Below are 14,840 nucleotides of genomic sequence, written 5' to 3'. Positions count from 1 at the left end.
TTGTGTGGAGCCTTTCCAGGCCTGTCTGGATGTGTTCTGTGTGCCCTGAGCTGCATTGTGTGGTCCTGCTCTGGCAGGGGGGTTGGACTGGATGAGCTCTTTGGGTCCCTTCCAACCTCTGACATCCTGGGATCTGGGATCCTGTGACTTTCTGCTGTCCCCCCAGCTCAGGGTGGAGCTGCCAATGGTCCTCACCAGCAGCTGTGTGCAGTGAAGCCCCAGCCTTGGCTCCTGGGGAGTGCACAGCTCATTCCTGCCAGCACCTCCCCCTGCAGGGATGTGGCCCACGGCAGGAGGGTGGTGGCAGGGACACAGCCCAGGGGAGACTCATCAGGAAGATATTGCCCTGTCCATGGGCTCTGCTCTTCCAGCACTGGGCTCTGTCTGTCCCTGTGTTCCTGTGATGCTGTCAGCAAAGGGACCTTATTCTTCAGGTCCTGGATGGTTTCTGCCTCCTCCTGCACTCCTGTGAGCAGGGTCCTGCTCTGCTGAGCCCCTCCTGTGCCTGCTTCCTCTAGGCTCAGAGCTCCAGGATGGAGACAACATCTGCACCCCCTGACCCTTCTCTTTATTTACAGACACAGCATGGCTGGGGGGGTGGAGGTGAGGAAGGGCACCTGGAGAAGCTCCTGCCCACCGGGCAGCGCCGTGCCCGCAGCTGGGTCCTGGCAGGCTCCGTGCAGTGGGAGGGCAGGTGGGCACACAGTGCAGGCTCCACGAGGTGGCTTAGGCAGCTGGTGGCCCAAAAGACAAGGCAGCTCTCCGGGGCTGAGCCTCCTCTGCCTGCTGAGCCATCTACTTCCACCGGCCACCCACCATGGTCTTGCCACGGGCAGCCTTTGACCTGGGGGGGAGGCAGAAAAGCAAATGCAGGAAGACATCAGTGAGCATGAGAGCAGGGCCAAGGTGGCTGCCAGCTGTGGTCCTGCAAAGAGAACCCAGATGTCTCCATCTGGAGCTCAGTCCCCTGTGGGAAGAAGGTCTTTAGTGGCCCCTAGGAGCTGAGTGGGTCTGCGTGGCTGGGGCTCGCTGGCAGCAGGCTCATGCATTCTGCCAGCTGCTTCTCATTCCCTGCCTGTGGTTCTCCCTCCCAGAGACCCTTCAGAGAAGAATCAGAGTTGGATCTCTGGTCGTGGAGGGACAACCACAGCTGCCAGATCCTTCTGCCAGAAGCTGTGAAGCTGTTAGTCAGGACCCACCACAGTGCTCTCCTTAACCAGCATCGGGGGAACAGGCACTGCTCTGGGCATGGTCAGTTGAGGGGAGGCTTGGATGGACAGTGAAGGCCACTCCTGGCAGCTTTGGCCACCAATCCTTGGCACTGCCCCCACCCCAGCCCCGTGCCAGCCCTGGTGCCCAAGTAGCACACATGCAGTGGAGACAGCACAGCACTCAGGGGGCTCCTGGACTCACCCTTTGCTGCAGGAACAGGCCACGGTGGGGCAAAGAGAAGAGAGGTTTGGTGTGAGGGGGTGGGAGATGCTGCCTGATGCATGGGGCAGGCTGAGCACCTCTCATGGGAGGCAGCAGGGCAGGATGGGGGTGGGAGAGCAGCATGGTGCTGAGGGTGGGGGGCTGTGCCCCACCTCCACCCTCCTACAAAGCATCCCAAAGGAGCATGAGCAGAGGGACAGGCTCCCTTGCCCTTGTGGGCTGCACAGCTCCCACTGCCTGAGGGACTTCCCTTCCTGCACAACACCTTCCCTGAGGTGCTGGGATGGGGAGGTGTCCCTTCACCCACTGCAGGGAGGGGGCAGCTGGCATCACCCTGCAGGACACAAGACTCCACATGCAGAGGTGGCATCTCCCCAGGGTCCATCCCAGCTATGGTCTCTGGGGCAGGGGCAAGCTGATGGAAGTAGGAGGCAGTGGGGGTCTGTCAGAGCAGCGTGGACAGAGGTCCCTGGTCCATGAACACCAGGCACCAGGTACCACTGGCACCAGAAGCTCGAGTGGGAAGGACAGGATGAGGCTCTGCAAGGGTGCAAGAGAGCCAGAAGATACATGGGGGGGGGACACTGGGCCAGGGGAGCAAGCAGCTGGAAGGGCAGGGGGCATGGGGGAAGGGGGCAGAGGGCTTGGGGGAAGAGGGCAGAGGGCATGGGGGAAGAGGGCAGAGGGCATGGGGGAAGGGGGCAGAGGGCATGGTGGAAGAGGGCAGAGGGCATGGGGGAAGGGGGCAGAGGGCATGGTGGAAGAGGGCAGGGGGCACGGGGGAAGAGGGCAGAGGGCATGGGGGAAGAGGGCAGAGGTTATGGGGGAAGGAGGCAGGGGGCATGGGGGAAGAGGGCAGGGGGCACGGGGGCAGGGGGCATGGCTGAAGGGTGCTGAGCCTGCCCAGGGACTTACACTTTCTGGTGGTCACTGACTCGGTTTCGGAGGACATTGATCTGCAAGAGGAGCACAGAGAGGTGGTGAGGCCTGGCAAGGTGCCCCACAGCTGCCCAGGGGCCAGGGCTGGCAGGAGGTCCAGCACTGCCCTCTCTGCCCGGCAGCTGCTGCGGGGGGGGCAGCGCAGGGCTGGGATGCAAACGCGCCCCCGGAGCCGGCAGCTCCCGGAGCCCCCCACAGCCCTCCCCTGCGCTGCCAGCCGCTGCCAGGGGCGCTGTGGTCCTGGCTCCTGGTCGGGAGGGAGGCAGAGGTGGCTGTGCTTTCAGCGGGGTGCTCGCCAGCCCACCTTGGGTGCCAGGTGGGCAGCAGCAGGAGCAGGCTGGCAGAGGAGCTCAGCCCTCACCTCGTATTTCTGCCGCTTGAACTTCTCCTGCAGGTCGAATTTCTCAGCCTCCAGGTCTCGGATGGTTTGCCAAAGCTCCTTGGCCTTGTCCCTGCGGGAAGAGCTGGATGGTGTCAGCGCTGTGGTGGTGCCACCACCCTGCCTGCTCCCCCAGGAGGGGTCTCTGCAGGCTCCGCGCCCAGACGGGGCTGTTAGCCAGGAGGTGATGCCAGCCCCAGGCAGTGATGCCAGTCCCAGGCAGTGGACCAGAGCCACGTGTGAGGTGTCCCCACGGTACGGTGGCAGGCATGTGCCACGCGTGGGAGCCTGGCTCCCTCTGATGGCCGCGGCCGCCACCAGCAGCCTGGCAGGGCTGGGCTGGCAGTGCCATGGAGCCCATGTCGGAGTCACAGAACTCCTCTGCCCTGGTGAGACCTCGCCTGGAATACTGCGTCCAGTTCTGGGCTCCTCAGCTCAGCAGGGACAGGGGACAGAGCTCAGGGGAGGGCTGTAAGGATGCTGAAGGGGCTGAGCAGTGCCCTGTGAGGAGAGGCTGAGGCTGGGCAGGAGGAGAGAAGCCTGAGAGGGCAATGTCTATAGATAGCTGAGGGCTGGGGGTCAGGAGGGGGGCACAGGCTCTGGGGGTCAGCAGGGGGGGACAGGCTCTGCTCACTGCTCCCTGGCATAGGACAAGCAGCAGTGGATGGAAGCTGCAGCACAGGAGGTTCCAGCTCAGCACAAGAGGCAACTTCTTGCCTGGAAGGGTCCCAGAGCCCTGGCACAGGCTGCCCAGAGAGGTTGTGGAGTCTCCTTGTGTGGAGCCTTTCCAGGCCTGTCTGGATGTGTTCTGTGTGCCCTGAGCTGGATTGTGTGGTCCTGCTCTGGCAGGGGGATGGAATTGAAGATCTCCAGAGGTCCCTTCCAGCTCCTAACATCCTGGGATCTGGGATCTGGGATCCAGTCCAACCCCACCCCAATCCCACTGTGGCCACTGAACCCTGTCCCCAAGTGCCACAGCCACAGCTCCAGGGACAGAGATTCCACCACCTCCATACAGGGGGTCACAACTTATCCCCAGCTTGGCCACCACCTTCCTGCAAGCCCCAGTCAGCCTGCCCTAGCCTCAGGACCCTGCCCCAGGCAGTGGGAGCCAGAGCAGAGCCCCCGTGGTGGGCAGCCTGCGCTCACCTCAGCCTGTCCTCGCTCAGGTGGTCGATGTTCAGAGGCTTCCGCCGCTCGCTGAGGATCTTCTTCTTCTTCTCCCGCTCTGTTTGCCTCTTCCCACCCTTTTTCTCTGACTAAGGAACCCTTCAATCAGTCCACGGGAGGGGACCCACGTCCCCAGTGCTGCCCCCAAGGCAATGGCTGGGACGTGAGCTCCTCAAGGACCTCTTGACAACAGTGGACAAAGCATCCCCCACCACCACCACCTTCCTCTCTGCCCCTCAAGGACCTCTTGACAACAGTGCACAAAGCATTCACCACCACCACCTTCCTCCCTGCCCCTCAAGGACCTCTTGACAACAGTGCACAAGGCATCCCCCACCACCATCTTCCTCCCTGTTCTTCAAGGACCTCTTGACAACAGTGCACAAGGCATCCCCCACCACAGTATCACAGTATCACAGTATCACCAAGGTTGGAAGAGACCTCACAGATCATCAAGTCCAACCCTTTACCACAGTGCCCAAGGCTAGACCATGGCACCAAGTGCCACATCCAACCTTGCCTTCCTCCCTGTTCTTCAAGGACCTCTTGACAACAGTGCACAAGACATCCCCCACCACCACCTTCCTCCCTGCCCCTGAGGTGATGCTGGACCTGCCCTGGCCAGCATCTACAAGGCAGAGCTCTCAGGTGGCTTTGTCCCTCCAACCGCTGCTGTGAACCAGCAGCAGTGGCCTGGCCCCTCCTGCCCGCTGGAAGCCCAACCTGCCCGCACTGAGAAGACCCCCGGGGCTGAGCCCTTCCCAGGAGCACCAAGGGCTTCACTGCAAGCAGCCAGGGCAGGAGCAGACCTTCTGCATGTAGCCTCCAAAGTGCAGCATGTTGGAGAAAGCTTTCTTCTTCCGCGCCTCCTCCTCCGCTCTCTTGCGCGCCTCCTCCTCCTCCTTGCGAGCTCTCTCCTCCTGCCAGGGTCAGAAACGGCTCAGAGGGACGCAGACCCCGCAGAGCAGCTGGTGCCCCCCTGAGCTGGGTGGGCAGAGCTGTGCTGCCCAGGGCACCCCACGCCCCAGGGCACTCACGGCCACGCGTGCCTGCCGCTCCTTCTCCCGCTCGCTGCGGATCCGCTGCTGCTCCGCGCGCTCCGCTCGCCGCTTCTCCTGCAGGCAACAGCACCCGGCCCGGGCACCCAGCAGCCCTCAGCCTCTCTCCCCAGGGACACAGCCCTGGCCCCAGAAGCCCTGAGAGCCCCAAGGGCAGAGCTGCTGCCCTCACAGAATCGCAGAGTGCCTTCGGATGGCAGAGGCCTCCAGGCTCATCCTGCCCAAGCCTCCACCCAGCACTGCAGTCTCAGCACCAAACCATGGCCCTAAGCTCCAGCTCCACACCTGCTGGAACACCCCCAGGGATGGGGACTGCAGCACTGCCCTGGACAGCCTGTGCCAAGCTCTGAGAGCCCTTCCAGGGCAGAAATATCTCCTGAGCTCCAGCCTGAGCCTCCCCTGGGCAGCCTGGAACCATTCCCTCTGCTCCTGTCCCTTGCCCCCAGGCAGCAGAGGCTGCCCCCTGCTCACTGCAACCTCCCTGCAGGCAGCTGCAGAGAGCAATGAGCTCTGCCCTCAGCCTCCTCTGCTCCACCTGCTCACCCCCAGCTCCCTCAGCCCCTCCTCACCCTCAGCTGCTCCAGGCCCTTCTGCAGCCTCACTGCCCTGCTCTGGACAGGCTGCAGCCCCTCAGTGTCCTTCCTGCAGTGAGGGGCCCAGAGCTGAGCACAGCACTCAAGGGGTGGCCTCAGCAGTGCTGAGCACAGGGCATGGGCACCTCCTGCCCCTGCTGCCCACAGTGTCTCATCCAGGCCAGGCTGCCATTGGCTTTCCTGCCCACCTGGGCACTGCTGGCTCATATTCAGCCAGCTGCCACCCAACAGCCCCAGGTCCCTCTCCAGGTTGCAGCTTTCCAACCACACATCTCCAAGTCTGTAGCTGCCCATGGGGTTCTTGTGGCCCAGGTGCAGGACCTGGCACTTGGCCTGGCTGAACTTTGTACATTTGGCCTTGGCCCTTAGGTCTGACCTGTCCAGAGCTTTCCCACCCTGTGACAGCTCCCAGGGGAGCACTGGACCCATGACCATAGCAGAAGGTGCAGCTCTGCTGGGCACTGCAGCATGGCAGCAGCCAGACCAGGGGACTCCAGTCACTGGGACACAAACCCTGGCTCCAGCCCCAGGGGTTCTGCCATCATGGCTGAGTGCCCAGAGGGGAGAAGTCGGCAAGGGGAGGGCTGCAGACATACAATCCTGTCCTTGAGGGACATGAGCTCCTCCTCCTCCTTCTTCCTGCTTTCAAAGTGGGCTTCGATGAGAGCCTGCAGCTCGTTCAGGTCCTTCTCCATGCGCTTGCGGTGGATGTCCTGCGGCAGATAGGGGCAGGCTGAGGGCCACGAGGGAGCCCTCCAGGAGCTGCAGAGCTGCTGGGCACAGCGTGGGGGAGCGACACGAGGGTGACCCCACGGGGAGGGGCACCCACTGCACTACTCACATCAAAATCCAGTCTCTCTCCATCTGGGATTTTGGGAGGCACCAGGTTTGGCATGAAGACCCTGCAGACAAAGGTGAGCAGGGGCATGGGAAGCCTGCAGCAGACACCTGGGGCAGGATGGTGCCCTCCACACCTGCACTGCTCTGCCCAGCTCTCCTGTCTGAGCCTCCCAGGGGTGCAGAGCAAGCATGTTTTGAGGGCAGGGACCCACAGTGCTGCTTGCTGGAGTTTGCCAGCTGGGCAGCCTCTGAGGAAGGCCTTTGGCATTCCCAGGAAGCACTCCAGGGCTCCCACATGGCTGGAAGAACCCTGCAAGATGCAGGCAACTCAGCCATGGCCCTCTGCCAGGCACCCTGTGGCTGCTCACCCTGTGTGCCCCAGTGTGACCACCTCCTCCTCCTCTGTGGGCTGGGGGAGGGCAGGAGATGCTGCCTAGGAGCACAGAAAGGCACCAAAGGATGAAGAGATGGTGGCTGAGGACTGATCTGCCTCCCACACCACAGCAGCCTGTGGAGGTCCATGAAGACCTGCAGGCTGCTGGCCCTTCGGGCAGGTGCTCCTGAGCCTGGGGTGCTGCACTCCTGCAGGTGCCTGTGTCCTGCCAGCCACAGCCAGGAGCATTCTGCAGAAGCAAAACCCTGCTCCTGCTGAGGACCAGGAAGCCCAGGCCAGGGGACACACAGATTTCTTTTACAGAGCTTCTGGGAGTCCTCCAAGGAGCACACAAAATGCTTCAAAACCTCATTCCCAGGAAGCTCTTCCTTCAATCACAGAATGCCAGGGGTTGGAAGGACCCTCCAGAGATCACCCAGTGCAGCCTCCTGCCAGAGCAGGGGCACCCAGGGCAGGGCACACAGCAACACAGCCAGCTGAGGCTTGAAAGTCTGCAGAGGAGACTCCACAGCCTCCCTGGGCAGCCTGCTCCAGGCCTCCAGCAGCCTCACAGCTAAGAAGCTTCTCCTCGTGTTGAGGTGGAACCTGCTGGGTTCCAGTTTGTGTCCCTTGCCTCTTGTCCTGTCACAGGACAGCAGTGCACTGAGCCTGGCCCCTGCTTGCCCTTCACCCTTCAGGTGCTTGCAACCATTGCTCAGATCCCCTCTCAGCCTTCTCTCCTCCAGACTAGCCAGCCCCAGGGCTCTCAGCCCTTCCTGATGTTCCAGTCCCTTCCCCATCCTTCTGTCCTCCACTGACTCTCTTCAGTAGTTTGCTGCCCCTCTGGAGCCCACTTTGAGAGCCCAGAACTGGAGCCAGTGCTCCAGATATGGTCTCACCAGGGCAGAGCAGAGGGGGAGGAGAACCTCTCTGGACCTGCTGGCCACACTCTTCTGAATGCACCTCAGGAGACCATCTGCCTCCTTGGGCACAAGGGCACACTGCTGCCATGGGGCACTGACTGCCCAGCAGGACTGCAGGGTCCTTCCCCACGGAGCTGCTTCCCAGCAGCTCAGCCCCTGTCTGCACCCAGCACCTTCTGTGCCCCTCTGCCTGTTTCTCTCCCTTCTTTCCAGCCCCCAGCCCCCAGCCTGCTTCATGCTTTTGGGTCCTCTCTGTCCCATGTCCTTTCTGGGCCTTGGTGCTAAGCCCACCCCAGGCAGGCTCTGCCCTGGCACAGCTCAGCCTTTGCTGCAGAGGAAATTCATCAGCACTTACTTGGGCTTTGGCTTTGCTTCACCTGCAGGTCCCCAGGAGCAGGAGGAAAGGACCAAGTTAGTGGCACAGAGAGCTTTGCTTCCACACCTGCACCCAGCCCCAGCTCCCCCTCCCTGCCCCCAGTGCAGGGTGCCCTGCAGACCCTCCACCAGCCCAGAGATACCCAGGGAGTGCCCAGCTGCGTGCCACAGCCAACTGTGTGCCCCTTGGTGTCCCTGGCTGGGCAGAGAGGTGCTTGGTACCTTCTCACAGGGGCAAAGGGACAGTGCCCCCCAGCCCAGAGAAGAACAAGGGCAATACTTCACCTTCCCCAGGCTCCTGCTCTCGCTCTCCCTCTCCACCTGTGGAAGACACCAGGAACATGCTTCAGCTCCCTGCTGGGCACCCTGCTCCTGGGCCATGCTTCAGCTCCCTGCTGGGCACCCTGCCCATGGGCCATGCTTCAGCTCCCTGCTGGGCACCCTGCCCATGGGCCATGCTTCAGCTCCCTGCTGGGCACCCTGCCCATGGGCCATGCTTCAGCTCCCTGCTGGGCACCCTGCTCCTGGGCCATGCTTCAGCTCCCTGCTGGGCACCCTGCTCCTGGGCCATGCTTCAGCTCCCTGCTGGGCACAGCTGCAAACTCCAGCTCCATGCCTCCAGGATGAACAAGGAGAGAGCAGGCCCTGGTGGGCATCCAGCAGGCACAGAGCAGGAGAGCCCCAGGTCCTCTCTGGGAGGAGCCCAGAGAAGCCTTGCCGGAGCTGGGGGTGGGGAGGCAGCAGCACTGCCTTCTCCTTCTGTGTTTTGGGTGAATTTCTTAGCCAGGCAGGATGAAGCCAACCTGAGAACCTCCAGAGCTGGTGGAGGGTTGGACCAGGGCAGGTCTGCCCCATACCACAGATTCTCCTCAGCAGCACAAGGGTTCCACACTGAAAGCCTCCCTGGGAGGCCTTGGGGGGACTGAGATGAGGAATGAAAGGGTTACAAAGGTCTCTGCTCCACTCCTACTTTACCTTCTCCTGATGCTTTCGTTTCATCTTCTTGCTCTGTTTCAAAAGCAAAGGGGAGAAAATGAGCTTCATGGCTGAGGGCAGGCACATGCCCAGCACAGAAGGGTGCCAGCCCCTGGCTCCAGGAGCACAGCTGGCATCTGAGCCCATCCTACCAGCTGTGACAGCACAGGGGCATGCATCAGGCAACCTCATCTGCTCCAAAGAGGTCCCATGAAGCTCAGTGCCCTTGGGGTGGTGAGACCCAGCAGGGCATGATGCCAGCTCTGGAGCTGCTGCCTTCAAGGCTGTGGGCACCTCTGGGTGGAGCAGCCTGAGCCATGGCATTAGTACTGCAGGCAGCACCTTTTGGACCAAGGCACTTGGTGCATCAGGAAAGAGCTGCTCAGGTTTGATACCTCCTGACTGGAAACTACAGGCAGGGGCAAGAGCTGCCCCTCTGCTCCTGGCCCACTGCCACAGGCCATGCTGGGGCACCCCAGACCCTGCTCACACCCCCAGAAGCAGAAGAGGGCTCCAGCCAAGCTCACTGGTGAAGCCACCACGCACCTTCTGCCTTGGTTTCTTCAGTCTCCTCCTCTTCCTCCTCTGCCTGTTCTTCCTGACCTGTGGAATAAGAGGCAGCATGAGCCTGACAGCTCCCACCTGGAACAGGGCAACTGTGGCACGGAGGTGGCCAAGAGAGAGGCCCAGAAGATGGAGCTGCAGGAGGAAGGAGTGGCTGAGAGAGCTCTGCCTTTGCCCAGGGGCTGCTCTCTGTGTTTGGACAGGGCAAAAGCAACAAAATCCAGGGATTTCCTGCTGGTTCCCACAGCCCAGGGGTGGCTGCTGCTGTGCTCCTCCAGCCTGCCAGGAACCAGGCTGGCGGCACCGCAGGAGGTGCCCTCTGCACCCTCCCGGAGCCTTGGCACTGCTGGAGCAGTTTTCCACTGGAGGGAGCAGCGTCCCCACAGGAGTCCTCCACGGGAGTCAAAGCCACGCTGGGGCACACAGGTCCTGGGGAGAGCTGTGGTGCCACAGCAAGAGAGGAGGGAAGAAGAAGAAGAAGGAAGGAGGAAGGAGAGGAAGAGGAAGAGGAGGAGGAGGAGGAGGGGGAGGAAGAAGAAGAAGGAAGAAGAAGGAAGAAGAAGGAAGAAGAAGGAAGAAGAAGGAAGAAGAAGGAAGAAGAAGGAAGAAGGAGGAAGAAGGAGGAAGAAGAAGGAAGAAGAAGGAAGAAGAAGGAAGAAGAAGGAAGAAGGAGGAAGAAGAAGGAAGAAGAAGGAAGAAGAAGGAAGGAACCCAAGAGTGGATTTGGTTGGAAGATGTAAGAGAGGAGCCACGGACGGCAGCAGGCACAGGGAGCACAGCAGGGTGGGGAGGGGGAGAGCAGTGGAAGAATGAAAGGGAAACCATTGCCCAACCCAGGAAAGAGACCTGACACCCACCCAGGACACAGACACAGCAGCAGTGCAGGGGGGGACAAAGAAAGGTGCAATAGCTACCCTCTTCTTCCTCCTCTAGCCATTCTTCCTCTTCTGAGCCAGGCAGGAGGGAAAGGAATAAGGGCAGAGGTTAGTTGGGTGCCATGAAGCCATGGGGTACAGCTATGGGGTGCAGGAGGTGAGGGCTTCCCCCCACCCCCTGCCTCCCTGTGCTTTGAATCAGACTCACAGAATGGCTTGGGTTGGAAGGGATCTTAAAGGTCATCCAGTGCCAACCTCCTGCCATGGGCAGGGACAGCTCCCACTAGCACAGGCTGCTCAAGGTCTCATCCAGCCTGGCCTGGAACACCTCCAGGGAGGTTGTGGAGCACAGAAGCACCCAAGGTGATGGAAGATGTGATGTTTCCATGCTTTGGTTGGCAGCAGCAAGAGGCTCAGCAAAGCCCAAACTCAGCCCCAGCACCCTCCAGCTGTGTCCCAGAGCAGCTGCATGCACTGTGGGGTTTGCTTCTTCACCAAGCAGAGGCAGTTGGAGGTTTGGGGTTGAGCATCACTAATGCTCAACACTCAGCTGAGGCTCCAGCTCCTGCTCAGCTGCTGGGCTGCCAGCTCTGCCAGCACCAAACTCCAGCATTTCCAGCCCTGTTCTGAGTCAAGAGCTCACAAACAAAAGAAACTAAGAGATCCCAAGGGAAGTCAGTCTGGATTGGATGCTGCTGAGGTTTGAAATAAGAGTTAAGGCACAGACTCACAGAATGGGTTGGGTTGGAAGAGACCTCAAAGCTCAGGCAGCTCCAAGCCCCTGCCATGGACAGGGACACCTCTCACCAGCACAGGCTGCTCAAGGACTCATCCAGCCTGGTCCTGAACACCTCCAGGGAGGTTGTGGAGCACAGAAGCACCCAATGTGATCTTTGATCACATTGGGTGCTTCTGTGCTCCACAACCTCCCTGAGCAACCTGTGCCAGTGTCTCACCACCCCCAATCTGTGCCAGTGTCTCACCAATTCCTTCCTCCTCTCCACTCTCCCTCTCCCACCTCAAATCCATTCTCCCTCCTCCTGCCACTCCCAGCCTTTGTCCAAAGTCCCTCCCCAGCTCTCCCTGAGCCCCTTCAGCCACTGGAAGTTTGCTCTGAGCTCTCCCTGCAGCCTTCTCTTCTTCAGGCTCAACAGTCCCCAGCCATAGGGGAAGTTCTTCAGCCTCTCATCATCTCTGTGGTCCTCCTCTGGACTCTCTCAGATGCAGAAATCCACACCATGTTCTCCTCTGCCTTTCCTGGACATGATCTGCCCACTGCAGTGAAGGAATTTACCACCAGAACCCACCCAAGCAAAACCACCAGCCCAGCACCTCTTGTCTCTTGCCCCTGGCACCTACCTTCCTCCATGTACTCCTCTTCACAGAGCACAGGGGTGGGCAGCAGAGAGGGAAGGAAAAAGACACCAAGTTACTGAAGCTGCCCTGATCACTGCTCAGCTTCAGCCTCGGGGCAGCTGCAGGTGCTTCAGCTCCTTACCTTCCTGCTCCCTGCAAAGCACAGCAGAGGGTTGCAGAGTTAGGGAGGTGATGCTGCACTGGGGCACTGCTGCCCATCGGGGAGGGGCAGAGAGGAACCTGATGTCTCCTCAAGGCTGCCTCCCCTTGCTCCTAAGAATGGGCATTGGTGGCTGGGCAGGCTGGGTGGCATGCTGGGAGGTGGCAGTGGGGATGGGACAAGGCTGCAGGCAGCAGAGTGCTCAGCTGGCACTTCTGCCACTGCTCAGAGCACAGCACTGGGCTGCAGCTAGGAAAGTTCTGAGTGGTGATGGTCTCTCACCTCCCATGCCACCTTCATCCCAGAGTCCTCCCCTGACCTGGGGGAGATGCAGAGTGGGTCCCTGGGTATGCCCAGGGCAGCCTGGCACAGAGGTCAGAGGCACTCAAGGCTCTAGTGGCATTCAGACCTTACAGAAGGGCTCAGACCTGCATTTTCTGCTGGTGGATGAGAGGCAGGAGCTGGGTTTGCACTGACCCTTCGAGCCAAACAGCTCAGGCTTTGGGCCCTTCTCTCTGGGCTGTGCCTCCTGGTCCAGCAGACCTCACCAGCAAAAAGCTGCCCTCAAATCTGGGCCCTGGGGAGCAGTCACAGAATCACTTTGGCTGGGGATGGCCTTTAGGGGCATTGAGCCCACCCTGTATTTGAGTCTGGCACTGAACCACATCCCCCAGCACCACTTCTCTGCCTCTTTTAAACACCTCCAGGGGTGAGGTTTCAACCACCTCCCTGGGCAGCCTGTGCCAGTCTCTGAGAACCCTTTCAGTGAAGAAGTTTCTTCTAATGCCCAAGCTGACCATGCAGTGCTCCTGCCCCAGCAGCAGACTGATGGCAGCAGCTTTGCCCAGCTCCACCTCTGGACTGCACCAAGTTCAATGCAGGACTGTCCCTTGCCACGTGTGAGCTGATGCAGCTCCCAACTCAGAACCCCCACACCTGGGGGACCAGCACAGGTGGAGATGGGCACAGGATGGGGGAGGCTCACAGCCCTCTCACAGTGGGTACTGGGGTGGTGACAGGAGCTGGTGCCCCACAAGCAGCCCCTCTGAGCAATGCTACCATCCTGCAGGAAGAGACAAATGAGGGAGGGAGGGAGGGAGGGAGGGAGGGAGGAAGGAAGGAAGGAAGGAAGGAAGGAAGGAAGGAAGGAAGGAAGGAAGGAAGGAAGGAAGGAAGGAAGGAAGGAAGGAAGGAAGGAAGGAAGGAAGGAAGGAAGGAAGGAAGGAAGGAAGGAAGGAAGGAAGGAAGGAAGGAAGGAAGGAAGGAAGGAAGGAAGGAAGGAAGGAAGGAAGGAAGGAAGGAAGGAAGGAAGGAAGGGAGTTGGTGGAGCAGGTTCAGAGAAGGGCAAGAAAGCTGGGAAAGAGATGGAGAACAACAGAGCTGGGGAGGAGCAGCTGAGGGAGCTGGGGGTGAGCAGCCTGGTGAAGAGGAGGCTGAGGGCAGAGCTCATTGCTCTCTGCAGGTGCCTGAGAGCAGGCTGCAGCCAGGTGAGGGTTGGGTTCTGCTCCCCGGGCTCAGGTGATAGAAGGAGAGGAAATCACCTGGAACTGTGCCAGGGGAGGGTTAGGTTGGAGAGGAGGAAAAATCTTTGCTGTAGGAGTGGTGAGGGCCTGGCAGAGGCTGCCCAGGGAGGTGGTGGAGTGCCCATGGCTGGAGGTGTTCAAGCAAGGTGTGGCCATGGCACCTGGGGCCATGACTGGGTTGGTGTTGGACTGGAGATGCTCAGAGAGCTTTGCCAACCCAGAGGTTTGCTGTGGTCACAAACACACCACTTACTGCTCACATTCTTCAACGACCTCTTCAGAGTCCGACATGTCCTGGGCACCTGGCAGGGCTGGGGGCAGATTGGGCAGAGCAAGAGTCAGGAGCTGAGCTGGGGACGAGCACAGCCTGGCTGCCGGCGCCCGCCACTGCGGCCCTCCAAAGCCCCTGGAGCTCTCAGCTGTCCCCAGCCAGGCTGTGACGGCCTTATCTCAACAGAGATAAGGCTCCCCCCTCCCCTCCTGCCCCAGGATCACAGCTTGCCCCAAATAGGAGGCAGGAGATTAGACACAGCCTCATGCCACAGCGATAAGTGCTGGCAGGAGCCATGTCCCGGCCACGCCGCGGCCAGCGCCGGGAGCTGTGCTTGCTCAGGACACAGAGAGTGACCCAAGGCTGACATTCAGCTGTGTTTGCTTCTTGACTATTCTTAGCTCAGCTGGGATAGAGAACCTGCAGGGACCTGTGAGCCCTTATCTTGTCTTCAGTCCTGCACAGCAGACCTTGCTGAGAGCTCCCAGCACAGCCCTCGAAGCACAGCATGCTCTGGAAAACCATGACCTGGGCTGAGCAGGAGCATTTGGCTCCTGGTCCTGGCTCTGGGGCTGTGTTTAGCTGCAAGAAATCATCCACAGCCTGGTTTAGAGCTAAGAACTCTGAGAAATGGCCATGCTCATCCTCCCAGCACCCCCATCTCCCTCCCAGCTGTGGCCAGCAGGACGTCACTCATCATCCCACCTCATCTAGCTTCACAGACTCACACAATGGGTTGGGTTGGAAGGGACCTTAAAGATCCTTCTTGTGGCCTGCCAGCATCTGAAGGGGGCTACAAAAAAAGCTGGGGAGGGACTTTTGAGGCTCTCAGGGAGTGCCAGGACTGGAGGGAATAGAGCAAAGCTGGAGGTGGGGAGAGTGAGGCTGGAGGTGAGGAGGAAGTTGTTGAGCAGGAGAGTGGTGAGAGGCTGGAATGGGTTGCCCAGGGAGGGGGTTGAGGCCCCATGGCTGGAGGTGTTTGAGGCCAGGCTGGCTGAGGCTGTGTGCAGCCTGCTCTAGGGTAGGGTGTCC

General features: G+C 60.5%; 1 protein-coding gene across 3 annotated transcripts; it reads right to left on the bottom strand.

Annotated features, from left to right (window-relative positions):
* Positions 1–795: 795 nt before the first annotated feature.
* TNNT2 (troponin T2, cardiac type) lies at positions 796–13,828 on the bottom strand. Of its 3 annotated transcripts, XM_064173440.1 has the most exons (17): positions 13,791–13,828; positions 11,997–12,007; positions 11,858–11,875; positions 10,538–10,570; positions 9,606–9,662; positions 9,060–9,092; positions 8,370–8,405; positions 8,065–8,086; positions 6,415–6,475; positions 6,170–6,286; positions 4,960–5,037; positions 4,732–4,842; positions 3,902–4,011; positions 2,735–2,825; positions 2,350–2,390; positions 1,414–1,419; positions 796–844 (listed from the first exon to the last, which is right to left on the bottom strand). In XM_064173440.1, exons 1-17 carry the CDS (start codon positions 13,826–13,828, stop codon positions 796–798), a joined length of 912 nt encoding a protein of 303 aa, XP_064029510.1. The 3 variants fall into 3 exon arrangements, with proteins under 3 accessions (XP_064029510.1, XP_064029511.1, XP_064029512.1); XM_064173441.1 differs by lacking the exon at positions 10,538–10,570; XM_064173442.1 differs by lacking the exons at positions 8,370–8,405; positions 10,538–10,570 and adding an exon at positions 8,307–8,309.
* Between the last annotated feature and the right edge of the window lie 1,012 nt (positions 13,829–14,840).

This window comes from Pogoniulus pusillus, chromosome 39 (genome assembly GCF_015220805.1).
Source record: "Pogoniulus pusillus isolate bPogPus1 chromosome 39, bPogPus1.pri, whole genome shotgun sequence".
In the NCBI taxonomy this organism is placed as follows: domain Eukaryota; kingdom Metazoa; phylum Chordata; class Aves; order Piciformes; family Lybiidae; genus Pogoniulus; species Pogoniulus pusillus.
The sequence above is the reverse complement of the archived record's forward strand: the minus strand, read 5'-3'. Positions and strand labels throughout refer to the sequence as shown.